The sequence below is a fragment of the Haliotis rufescens genome, unplaced genomic scaffold, assembly GCF_023055435.1.
Source record: "Haliotis rufescens isolate VD_foot unplaced genomic scaffold, xgHalRufe1.0.p SCAF_9, whole genome shotgun sequence".
NCBI classification, from domain to species: Eukaryota; Metazoa; Mollusca; class Gastropoda; order Lepetellida; family Haliotidae; genus Haliotis; species Haliotis rufescens.
The window spans coordinates 17,623,112-17,636,339 of record NW_025964383.1 but is presented as its reverse complement, the minus strand read 5'-3'; the positions used below and the strand labels follow the sequence as shown (position 1 = coordinate 17,636,339).

The 13,228-nt window shown below is 38.5% G+C and overlaps 1 protein-coding gene across 1 annotated transcript; it reads right to left on the bottom strand.

The window, feature by feature from the left end:
• Positions 1-7,992: 7,992 nt before the first annotated feature.
• On the bottom strand, positions 7,993-12,804 carry LOC124119852. Its single transcript, XM_046482511.2, has 5 exons — positions 12,716-12,804; positions 11,743-11,890; positions 10,710-10,810; positions 10,425-10,500; positions 7,993-8,183 (listed from the first exon to the last, which is right to left on the bottom strand). The coding sequence occupies exons 1-5, from the start codon at positions 12,756-12,758 to the stop codon at positions 8,078-8,080; spliced, it is 474 nt and encodes a 157-aa protein (XP_046338467.1). The 5' UTR covers positions 12,759-12,804; the 3' UTR covers positions 7,993-8,077.
• Positions 12,805-13,228: the final 424 nt, after the last annotated feature.

Sequence of the window (13,228 nt, the reverse complement as noted above, 5' to 3'; positions counted from 1 at the left end):
ATAAATAGTTTATTCCTAAATTCTTTGGAATGTTCCATTATGGGAAAAATAGAAAGAAATCATCCAGCAGTTCCATCGGCCTAGTCTTGCATACTGTACATTGGGCCTGTGAAATTCCAGGTTAGAATTGATCTTCAGCTACCCATGCTTGTCTTAAGAGGCGACTAACTGGATCAGGAGGTCAGGCTCGATGATGCTAATCATGGATACGATATATTGATGGACAACTTCTTTATTACTATTAGGAGCGACGTTTAGATGTAGTTTCTTACACTCCAGCCTGATAGGTTTGCAATCGTTTTGGAGAAGAGGGTCTGATGTTAATATTCTATTTTCAGTCAATAAGTAGGTCAATAAATAGTTGCCTAGATGTTGATTACAGTTAAGTGAGTGAGTGAGTGGATTAGCTATGGATGAATGCTTTTACCACTACCCCGTCGACCCTCTTTGTCACAGACTTTGTACCTGTACCAAAAGTATTAATATCCAGATATGTATCATTAACAGCTGAAACCATTTCCATAATCAAAAGAAATGTCCGCATTTGCGTCCATTTGCGATTCCAACTAAATCATAATCTTTTCTGGCGGACAAAAATAAAGAGTTGTAAATGTTATGCTACTGAAAATATAATATTTGGTCATTCGTCTGATCAATGTTTTTATTCACTTCAAAAATCACACTGATACTTTTCAAATAAAAACAATTCCATCTTTTGATTTCTGTCTATTTTATTCTGCTTCATGTGTGTTTCAGGGGTATTTCATGTCAATTCATGTCATTTCATGTCGTTTTACTTCATTATTGACCGCAAATAAAGCAAAGTACCATTACTCTAGATTGTAAATACAAATAAACTATACTCAAAAACATTGCTTTGCAAAAGAGCATTGATTTTAGGACACATTAGGAAATTTATGGTAATTACAAAATGTTATTTACCAGAAGCAATGTAATTAATTCAAATACATAATATCACAATTATATACATGAAAAACTAAAGATGTTAGTAAAAATGCTGTTGTATTTACCTAGTTGTTGACCACTTTAATCACATCATGTGACTACCTAGCCAGCTGCCATGTGGCTCTGTGCATGCCTTACATGCCTTGATTACATGCATTTATAAATAGACTGGGGCAAAGCGCACCCTATTGGGCTTAAGAAAATGAAAATAGTCTACCTTGATACCCAACTGAAGCATCATAAAATGAAGACACCTTTAAGTGTATGACCATTACAGTTATATCATAGCAAATTTATTGACAAAACTCATACCTGGTGTAACAACTCAATTAACAATATCCATATCGGGTCTGACCACAAATTGCGTTGGTACAGACGAGGCAGTGGCGGCGTATTGAAAATAAATGTCAACCAAACACTGGCCCAAACGTGCAAGAGTTACCAGGTGGTTCTGGTCCTGTCGTAGGCCTCGGTCCATTTGGAGAAAACAGCCGGCCATGGCAGTAGAGCAATGTTATGCTGCCTAAAAAGGTCTGTTACAAAACGTGGAACGTGTGGGAGGGAATTATCCTTCTACAAAGGGACGTTACGTCTATGCATTGCACAAAGGGTAGAACATGATCTCGAACGATGTCGTCCCGTTATCGTACGCCATTCAAAATGAGTTGTCTTATAAGTTGAGATGCCACCCCATACCATAGCATTTTCCCCTCGACGTTGAATAACATAAGCCTAGCTAAAACGTTCCCTGGACGCCTGGAGAACCTTGCACGACCACCATAGCTGTCCTGATGAAACCCGGACTCATCTGAGAACAGAATACTGTCCCAGTCTTGTCTTCTGAAACTCAGACGCTGTCTACTGCTCACGGTAACGTAGAAGCAAAATTGGGCGTGCACGTGCAAACTGTGAATCACGACCTTAAGGTCGAGGAGAGATATCTTCATGAATGTGTATTGAAATATGCATTAATATCCCCTGCCCGGGTTTTCGGCGTGACGAGCGAACGCTTTCACCACTAGGCTACCTGACCGCCCCGCATTAAGAAGTTCAACTGTTCAGTAGGTCATAGTTGCGGAAAATTACAATAAACTTCAGTTACAGATCTCCATAACGAATATTTAATATCCGACTAAAGATTGCGGCTTCCTCCCATTAGCATTTTATCCTCAGCAGTTTGAACTTTACATAAAGTAACCTCTCTGTGACACTGTATGTGGTAAGCTTATTACTGGTATAAGTGGATACGTCAACATCAAATGTAATTGCTTTAGAATATTACTTTTTGTAAGAATTACACATTGGACGTTTGGAGGCGTCTCAGGATGTGTGCAATTACCACTAGCTATGAGAGGAAATTGGAAACATACACAGACTGCCTGACTATAGATAGGATGTGATGTTAACAATTACAGGGTGTGACCATGCATATGTTTACACGATCATTAGGGGACAACAAGGGTATCAGAGTATAATTAGAGGAAGTTGTTAGTGAATCCATAACAGCATGTAGATTTCAAATCTATTTCTCCTCTGTGGGTAATCCTTTCACGCTGATGGGAGGAGGTCACTCAACCAGTTCATGCATTCTTTGTCAAAGAAGATCAGACTTGGATAGAATCTAATGCTTTGAAGGTTTGTGTATCGTTTTGCGTATTAAGAAGTGTTGCTACTGTTCATTGAGTGTTGCAGTCTAGTTTGGTTTGGAGTGTTGTTTGTAATGCGTGCAGTGTAGTAGTACGTTTTCTGGTGTTTCTAGTTGGTTGCAGTGGGGGCATTTACCTGTTTTGTGTTTCTTTATCTTATGTAGATATGGTATAGTCTTGTGTGACATGTGTGTAGTTTAATTATTGCCCTGTCAATGTTTTTGGATTCATGATGAATCTTGACTTTTTTGAGTGGCTTTTGGAGCACATGTTTTAGTTTGCAGTTTGAGTTTTGCCACTTTTGGAGAAAAAAAAAATCTAAGTGATGCTCTTAATTTAGTTTTTGGATATTGGTAGGTTAAGGCTCGTGTGGGGGTTTTGGCGGTGTTTGGATCAGTTGCCTTATTTATTTTCCAGGAGAGTGTTCTGTCTATTTTTGGGGTTTGAAGTATGGGTGTGAATATGCTGTTTGGTTTGGTTTTAAGTCGTTTAGGTTGTGTAAGTTTAAATAATCTAGTATGCGTTGTGACATTGGTGTTAACTGTGGGTTTTTGCGAGCGAGCGCTTGATTTTCCTAGACTGATGTTATGTTTGAGGATTTGTTGGATGTGGGTGTTTGACTCTTTTGGCATGTATATATGCAGTGTATGAGGGACGTTGGAAGTGATATGAATTGTGTATTTGCTGGCCATGGACAAGTACTTAATGCTTTATAATGTCAGCAATTTACTCTATGAAATAGGAACTATGAAATACAAAAGTCGTGAGTTTCATCCGTGCATGATTCATTTGGCGTTAAGCCTCTAATTCCAGGTCGTTGTATTTCACACTCACATTGTACATAGGACACTGTTTGATGGTTGGGATGACGAAATCGGACGTGTTGAAGATCAAAGAGGAAAGGAAAAGAGTGTTTCTGAGTCTCCTTTGAGGACACTGGACCATGTTAGAGTTCATTGCCAAATCAATATATATATATATATTCCGTTGTTCCGCTATGTCGGTTGTATATATATATATATATATATATATATATATATATATATATATATACATATATACCCAAAACCACCACACGAGCAAATGTCGGTAGTATATATATATATATATATATATATATATATATATACACATACATATACATATATATACATATACTACCGACATAGCGGAACAACGGAATCCAATCATGAAACGACAGGTGTAATGAAGGTAATTGTCTGTAAAATTATTTTCGAGGGAGACACGCAAATCACCTTGATGGTATGCTGTTGATTAACTTGCATATGGTTGCCCTGGGTATTGCCCGCCTTTCCGCCATACCCCAAGCTGGGCCCCGTTGGCGGGTGCTGGGTCTATGGCGTTCACTCTCCGCCCGAGAACATCCCACAAATGCTCCATTGGGGATATGTCAGGGGACTTAGCGGGCTAGTCCCATCTCCGTATGCCTTCTCGTTGGAGATAATCGGTGACGAACTGTGCACGATGTGGTCAGGCATTGTCATTTTGCTGTTCAACATTTCTACCGATAATTCTAGCCAATGGAACAACGACAGGACGCACAACTTCTTCAACATATCGCTGGCCAGTCAAATGTCCATTCACAACAACCAAATCAGTTTGCCTGTCATGTCTGATACCGCCCCACTACATGACACTTCCGACCCTATGACGAACATGGTATAGAAGTGTTGCCCTAGCATACTGCTCGCCGCCACGTTGCCAGCAACGGTTTCTGCCATCTGCGAATCGTAGGCATAAACCTTCATTCGTCTGTAAACGTGGTGTAACGCCATTTGCGCACAGCCCGTCCCTGGTGTTGAGAAGCCAACCTCAGTCTTTGGTAAGCTGTTAGGGTCACCCCCTTCACCCGGCGCATTGCTTTCGGTCGGGCTGCACAGAGCCGGCTTTTAGTGGTAGATGTTGGAATTTGTCCACCTGTTATTGTACGTAATTCTCAAGTGATCGCCGGAGCAGATATAAATCTAGAGCCAAGTGAAATTAAGGTAATGAGACGATTTTGTTTAGGTGTTGTCATTTTAGGCTTGCCACGCCCATGTCTAATTGCAACTCCGCCCGTATGACCTCACTTGTCCTACAGTCGACAAATTACATTTTTTGATTTGCCATACATTCGGGCAACATTGTATACCACATGGCGACAATAATAGAAGGAATGTAGTGCTCAAGTTATCTCCACATCACATGTGTTCAACAGACAATGAACCTATTGATACTGCTATCTAACAATGATAAATAAAAGTATATCCAAATCAAATAAATGAAATAGTACTAATAGAACGCCATGCGAACACGTTGTTTTTAATTACTCGTGCCACGGATGATTTACATAAAGCTGTAGTCCGGTGAACAAATTGCAATGAAGCTTCTGCCTTAGCTACATACACTGTGGTTAGGTTTTATATGCATCATACATGTACCTATGATCATGGGTTCGAATCCCGGTTCGTCCCGATTATGTTTTTATCCCTGCTCCTTGGTTTCACCAAATTTGGTAATCGTTTAAGACCAGCATTAATTTGGGCTTTCCTCAAACATTAGGCTGACAGGCTTTGATAAAAGTGGAATCCTGTACAAGGGCCGTTAATTCCAACACACACACACACACACACACACACACACACACACACACACACACACACACACTCTCTCTCTCTCTCTCTCTCTCTCTCTCTCTCTCTCTCTCTCTCTCTCTCTCTCTCTCTCTCGTGGCTATACAGAGACTCATAACACTGGTTTGCCAGTTTCTTTAAATAAATGCAGGTTCGTTGAACAGTGAATGACTACGACTACGAATCAAGGCTACTACATCCCGCCTGCTTACCATCACCTAACTGCTAAATCCCTATGTCCATCCAATCATCTCTATCAGTCTGCTTGCTGACTCTGTGTCCATTAGACAATTCACTGGCTTCTAATTCACTGGCTTCCACTCATCACTATCAGCTTCCGTGGTTGTTTACCCTGTCCCATTAGTCTCTCTCTCTCTCTCTCTCTCTCTCTCTCTCTCTCTCTCTCTCTCTCTCTCTCTCTCTCTCTCTCTCGTGGATATACAGGGACTCATAACACTGGTTTGCCAGTTTCCTTGAATAAATGCAGGTTCGTTGAACAGTGAATGACTACGACGATTACGTTAATGTTTATAGCATAAGAGCATCTATCTGCATTCAGTATGATTTTTTATAGGAAAGCAAATTTTGTTTCGTTTTTTTAAATATTTAATCCTGCGATTATAACGGATGCTAAAGCTTCGAACGCTGGTGGTATAGTAAAATATGTATGCAGTTCTTTTGATCCTAAAACATAGTATTTGTCTTTGTACGGTTCTATACTGTATGATACCATTCTAACGACGTGTTATTTGATTCTGGTCTTTGTAAAAGCTGATTTATCTATTTGATCTTTAAAATAACCTATCCACAGAGCTAGATAAACAAAGACCTAAGACCATCATATGATAAAATATTTTAACCTCATTATGCTGACGCATGCCATGATATTGATTGTTTGATTTTATACATTTCAAATATTTAAAATATGCCTGCAGTTAAAAACACCTGTTATTTATCGATTGATCTGTATGGATTCTGGCGTCACATGAATCTGTGTACACCTACAATTTAAACTAAAAATATGTGTCGTTTTCTGATCTATGCATTACACACTCAGTAACGATAGAACACGGACTGCTTTCTATTTTATGCAAGAGATTCCAAACAACGGAAAATGCAGTATTGAACGCCTGAACCAGCTCGCCACGAATGTAGAGTTTGCTGACTTCTCTCTCAGTTCGATCAGATGTAGCTTACAGGGATGCATATTTACCGAGCCATCCATGTACATCAACCAAACAACTTAAATGCTAATAGCATCTAATTAACCCAACTTTTCCTTCATCTCCTTCAGTAAGTCGACTGTGGGACGATGGAATACAGTTAGGGGATTACAGTTAAATGGTTTATTAAATGTCCACAGTCATGGACGTTATAAGCTTGTACATATATGTAGTTGGTCATTTGGTGCTTTTCGTTGGTTCGTCCTGTACTCGTTTCGGGAACTTGACAGGTTTGTAGAAAATCAATTTTTTAATATGTTGTTTGTGGGAAATCAGTTTCATAATATTTTGTATATTTTCACTAATATTACACTGCATTAGTTTGGTGCATTGTCTGTACATGAATCACAACACGTTGGTATAGGGATTACTGTTAAATGATTTTATGATACCCAAGATTAATGAAGTTTATTTAAGCGACAATGTAGTCAATATTTTACTCATCTTGATCTGTAGATACATTAAAATAGTCATAAGAGACTGGTAACGTAGATTACAGTAGCAGCTTTTAATTAAGATTTTCTTCACCCTGCAGTCTTGTAATATAAACCTCCTCCTGTAATCTCTCTTAATGCCAGCTGTTGTTTTTCCCATCTGAAATTTGAGTGAGTAGAATTGTTTTAAGCCGCTTTCAGCAATGTTTCAGCAATATCACGACGGAGACACCAGAAATGGGCTCCACACATTGTACCAATATGGGGAATGGAAAACGGACCTTGGCGTGACGCTACCCCACATTTGAAATATACATGTAGTTATAATCTTAGTAAGTGCATGTTTTCTATATGAGTAATCGTGTAAATCAAACCATTATCTGCAATGTACAACATGCCGCGAGGGATGTGTCTGGGAACATGGTAGACAGAGAAACTATGTGATATGTAACATTAATAATAGAAAACATAGATACGATATGACATTCACGCTAAATACATCCACTGTGCTTTTGCTGGGAGAATGCTAAAAGCGGTGTAAAATCCAATTCACTCACTCATTTACACTAGATGTATACATTGTGATTTCATTGTTCAAGGTACAAATGTGCATAATAGTTTTTATCTTAAAATTTATTAAACAGCACCTTCCAGAATAATACTGGGAAAAAATGAACTACATCACCTCTTAAGCAAGATGTCTCTCCATCCGGGTTCATCTTTGATTTTTGTTAGTCATTCATCAATAGGTAAGTGAATCTTCCTTTACTTCTTCAAATTCAAGAAATGTATTTGCCAGGGATTGTTGAATCTGTGGTCTGTGATTATGTTTTTTTGCGTCCACAATCAAGACACATTTGCCTACTCGACATCTTATAGTGTTCCTGTTATTATTTCATTTTTTGAAAATGAATTGTCCCATTCTCGCGATTTCGTGTCTTTGAGGCCTAATTTGACAAGTCGAGATTGCGGGATTGCGAGATTTTGCATCATGTCCAAATGTCGCATTCTCGTGTTGTCGACATTTGACAAAAAGTGCTATGTAGCAGATACACAGGCATGCTACGAGAATGCTAAAGAAACGATGGTCGAAATTCAGACTAATTTATTAAGATTCAAACATAACATGATGTTTTGCTCCACTTTTATCGGAAGGTGTGTTTGCATGGATACGTCTAAGGAAAAGTATCCAAAATCAGCTGCCGGAAGATGGCGCCAGTAGTGTTGGTACACTCTCTAAGATTGCTCACATTTTGGTCAGCACATTCAGCAACAGCACGCCTGAAACAGAATAAACAAATTCAGTAAATAATAACATGTATATTGTACATCTTGTCGCCAAATATGACACTCGCGTTAATGGAGAGATTTGATTCATATATTGCAATTATCTCGTCACAAGTATCTTTTTTATAATAATAAAGGTGCAAATTTGTTATTTAGGTCAACTTAAGGAAGGAAAACAGGAAGTGAGGCAAGTCTTAGATGATGTTTCCACTACAAAGAGAAATATTTTGCTTGGTCCAACAAATGTACCCCCGAATGCCTGTTTCAAAGGTTTACCATTACCCTTAATGCAAAGAAGGAAGGACTGGGCCACCCCTGTCCCCCATTTGTCACTAACGTGGTGACCATTTATATAGATTCATCACTATTTCCAAAGGGTCAGGATAATTTGTCAATACTGAAAGCAAATGTCATCTGTGGTTTGCTGAGAAAACAAAATGTGAAATACTAGTATTCGACTTCCTTGTGCTTAACGTCTATAGGAAATTTGGGGACAGGACATTTAGGAAAGAAAAAGGCATCCTCATGGGCGTCCAATTTGCTTCCACCTTGATGAGATGTATATTTGTGCATATAAATCGGAATTACAGCTCGGACTGTCAAAATGAAAACATTTGGCTGAGAGTGTTTCTCTGAAGCTTCATGAATATAGATTTATCAGATCGATCAGTAATGGTCTAATAGCCACAATCCGATAGTGGTTCATAAACACATGATTTAACAGTCGATTTCGTTTGATTACAGGAACGAATTTACGGTTGATACTATTTTATAAGAATTTTGTTTTTAATTTGACGCATCAGTGACTTATTTATGCTTTTATCCGCCTATCATTGAGTGTTAACATTTGGCTATGTATATATAAGTGCAAATTTTATATATTTCGTCCCACCCCGCCGTGATATTGCTGGAATACGCTAAAAGCAGCGTAAAACCATACTCACTCACATACTCATATATATAGGGACATTGTGTCGCTGCTGTTAGTAACTTGAACACTGGGACCATCACACTTAGGGTACCTGCTTACAGTTAGAGCAGTCCCGTGAAGATTCAGGGTAGAATTGGTCTAACAATTAGAGGCGACTAACGGGATCTGGTGGTCAGGCTCGCTGACTTGGTTGATGCATGTCATCGATCCCAATTGCGTGGATGGATGCTCATGATATCAATCACTGGGTTGTCTGGTTGGAATATTGCTGGGTGCGGCGTAAAACAACAAACCAACCAACTACAGCTAGATTAAGTCACTGTTTAGATACTTGCTGGAAGCTGATATATTGGTCTTAAAGTCAAACGAAAGTCCATCAGTTGGTGGTGTGTTTTTTGCCAGTTGTTCTATTCACTCACAATTGAAGCATTAATGCAGGTGCAACATGTACAGTCTCCGTGCATAATTTCATTTTGTAACTACAAATTTAATTAGTATCTCTTCATGAACTAGTTGGAGATTCCTCATAACCATATTTATTTCTTTGTTTAACTCCACACTCAGCAATACCCCAGCTGTTGAGTATTTTATTCTGTGAAGGACCACAAATCGGAAGGATAATTTCACCGTCCGTATAGTCATTCTACTGAAAATTCCAAAGACCAAGTTATCAATTTAGATATCTTTTGATAGGGTAATTGTGCGTTACTGTACGTGCCCTGACGTTTGTGACTGACACCGGACTGATGTCTAGCAAAGATCCAAGAAGTTTATGTGCATCACGAATGCATTTACCAAATGATCTATGGAAGATGTCTACATATCATGAAAGTATTGGACACTTCAAGGGGCCATATATCCGTACAGACACCACATATCGTCACACATCTACATTGCGACACTGTGTACATGCCAATGAGAATTAATTCGTTGTAATGAAATAAGAGGTAATTGAAGTCGCTCAGAAACGTTCCGAATGTATCTATCGTCTGAACTTCCGATACCTACGGTCAATACTTCTTGTATTGAAAACGCATGTTTTTCACAATATAACGCAGAACGGCCGTCATTTTGTGACAAAGGGAATCCTACTTCAACTCTTATCATTTCACCTGTAGATGTAAACAATAAACATTTCACCTATCCATGTATGTAATAGTTCGGCTTCAAGATGTACGCATTGTATAGTCTATATGTTTTATCTAGACATCTAGATGTACAGAAGGTATAGTTAATCTACGTGGCTAAGTTGTCTTAAGGTATTATTCAGTAGATGTCAATGGACACTCGTACAGTCACCCTACCTGTCTTGGTGTAAACATGAAACAACGGTCTCCGACAATTCTCCACTGGTCCAACATGACGCTTCTCTCTCGATTTCTGTAACAGAAAGATTTGACGAATTCAACACATAACATCTGATAGCTATTGATGAAGGTCTTGTAAAGTTAAACACATCTGCCATAGTAAATAGTAGTTATCTTGGATAGCATTGTCAATTAATTTAAGGAATCAACATGTCACTCAAGGTGGTACACGGGCTAACATTTCAGAAGCAGCTGCTCTTAGAAAACTGGACGTGCGTATACCTGGTTTGTGGCTACAGAAGATATTGAGGGCAATGTTCAGACGTTCAACTCTCCCAGACCCTGATCGTTGGCATTCATCTGCTGTTGTCAATGTCTGCTGGCTGCAAAGAGAAAATATTTATTGCAAGTCTTTCTGCCTAACATTCGAAATTATATTCTGAAGGTTGAATGTAAGTGGTTGGTAATTCAGTTAATTTGTATGTGTGCCAACCTCTTCATTATCAATGTTGCGGTGGTTCGGTGAAAATAATAACAGCTTTATCAATATGGCACATTAAATAATAGTTAGTAAGAAGTTGTCATATTTACAAAATGACCCTTGTAACTTTACCCGACTTCTACTATGTAAGCATATCACATACGGATGGGATTGTATGGTTACGATTAATTAGTGTAATGGTTGCTCGAACTACAGATGCATGGCAATTGTTCATGTCTCCATGGCAGTACAAAGGTGGCAAATTCAAATATCAATAGTTGACATCAATAACACTCTAGGCTATCGGAGAGTTACGATAAACACAATTACTGAAAGTAGACTGATATCCTTGTCAGAACAACTTTTCAGCAATCGACTGGATCTTGGAATGACTTTCACGATAGGAAATATCATCAACCAGTGTTTTTAAGCCTACTGATTGCTGAGTAGTTTTTAATATTGGCTAGTATTGTGCACAACCACCAGTAGCTAAAGTGATGACCAAATCCTGCTGGGGTATCATGCAGGAAGCCAAGGTACTGTAAGTCCTCATGATCCCCAGCGACGTGGCCTAGCTTTGGTTACTGGTGGCCATTAGCCCATGTATTAAACATGTATACATGATATTGTTATGCTTAAATATATTTGATAAATTGTTTTTAAATATAACTTTGCATAAATGACTCAATTGTAAACTTGAATAATGCCGATGGGACGTTAAATTTTAACTCACTCACTCACTCGTCAGAGGTTGACTATTACTTTCTCTGAAAGGAAGCAGCTTAACAATTATTGTTTTTAAAAAGATTTTATTAGCAAAATAACGATACTAACCTGCAATCAAGGCTCAGTCTGCCATCTTCGATAAGATTGCTAAACCTTGGTCTTTGCAAGATCCCCAATATTTGTGCAAAAACGTTCTGACATTCATCAGATCTATCTGGTAAAGTCTCTCTCCTCGTAGGCCACTCAAGACCGGACACTGGAAGGTCACACAGAGAAGGATATAATTGTCAGCGAAGGTAATATTGCCGTAATAGTATTTACCAAGACTTCAATATAATGTAGTATGTATCGCACAATGTTGCTGGTGGTAAAATACATGAAAGGAAACTTGAATAAAAGCGACGAAAACCTTTCCGTATTCCAAAAAAAGTTTCGATTGTACGATACCGACGATATGGTGAGCATGTGTTGATGAATCAGTATCAACTAGTGATTAAACGGTTTTATGTACGGGGATTTAATATAACAACAAAAATTCCCCATTTCACGTTGAAGCGATGTGTTGTATATTTTCTTCTGGCAATAAATTCTTCGACATAATATCTTCCATAGCTTTAATGAATTTGGAGAAGCAGGCCTTAAACCATTTTTTACTCATATGTCAATGTGTCGTTTTGCTGCTATTACAATATTATTGAGAATGATGTCATTAAGCATCCAAAAAGACTCATTATCAATATTGTACATAAGTTAAGAATTGTTTTAGATCCCCCCAAAAGTTGTTGACAATTATGCATTCTCGAGAAACACAGCAAGTTGTGACACACATATGTCAACTAGTGTCCACACAAAGTGACCACATCGACGGAATCAGTGAATGAGATGTTAAACGCCGCTTTTAACAGTTTTCTGTTATATACCAGTGTAATGAGGTAGCGTGATAAGGATTATGATGAGGATGTATCTGGGATTTAAATCAACGATCACTGTGTGCTGGCTGGCATGCTTATGGTATGCAACTCATTTCGTTAGTCTGCCATGTATACATACTGAAACATGCTACAGTATAATGGTTACCTACCAGATGAGAGGAGAGCAGCAGCAACACACATCACAAACTTCATCCTGGCAGCATGCAGTCGATGTGCACGATGTCACAGAACATCCCAGGTGTTTATATAAGAAGCATTCAGAAAGGTAATGATTTTTTCAATTTGTTTCAATTGCAAGAGTAATCATCCTTCCAAGTCATTTGTCAACTTAAAAGGTTATGAGGAATTCAGTAAACTGAATAATATGCCCACAATTACCCGACTTTCCTATAAATCTGTATAACGACTTAATTTGATGGAACAATAAGGAGAGACATCCAGCTAAGACATTAACATTTCAAAGGGGCGTGAACACCCAACTGAATACAACTAAATATCCCAAAGGAATTTCGAAGAAGAATTGGTTGTCAACAGTGATGGACCTTGACCTGAATTTCATATTGCAATTTTTTTGCAATCATGATTCATGTATTGCGATATGTACCACATATATTGCATTTGAGCAGTAATTTGTTGAACATGAATACCCCCCATCCCTGCAC

Bases quoted from the DNA above. Each gene is read 5' to 3' on its own strand.
- LOC124119852 (XM_046482511.2), bottom strand. From the start codon at position 12,758: ATGAAGTTTGTGATGTGTGTTGCTGCTGCTCTCCTCTCATCTG. The intron at 10,501-10,709 runs GTATACGCACGT...TTTCTGTTACAG, and splicing joins CTTCTGTAGCCACAAACCAG to AAATCGAGAGAGAAGCGTCA. The intron at 8,184-10,424 runs GTAGGGTGACTG...ATTCTGTTTCAG, and splicing joins TCATGTTTACACCAAGACAG to GCGTGCTGTTGCTGAATGTG.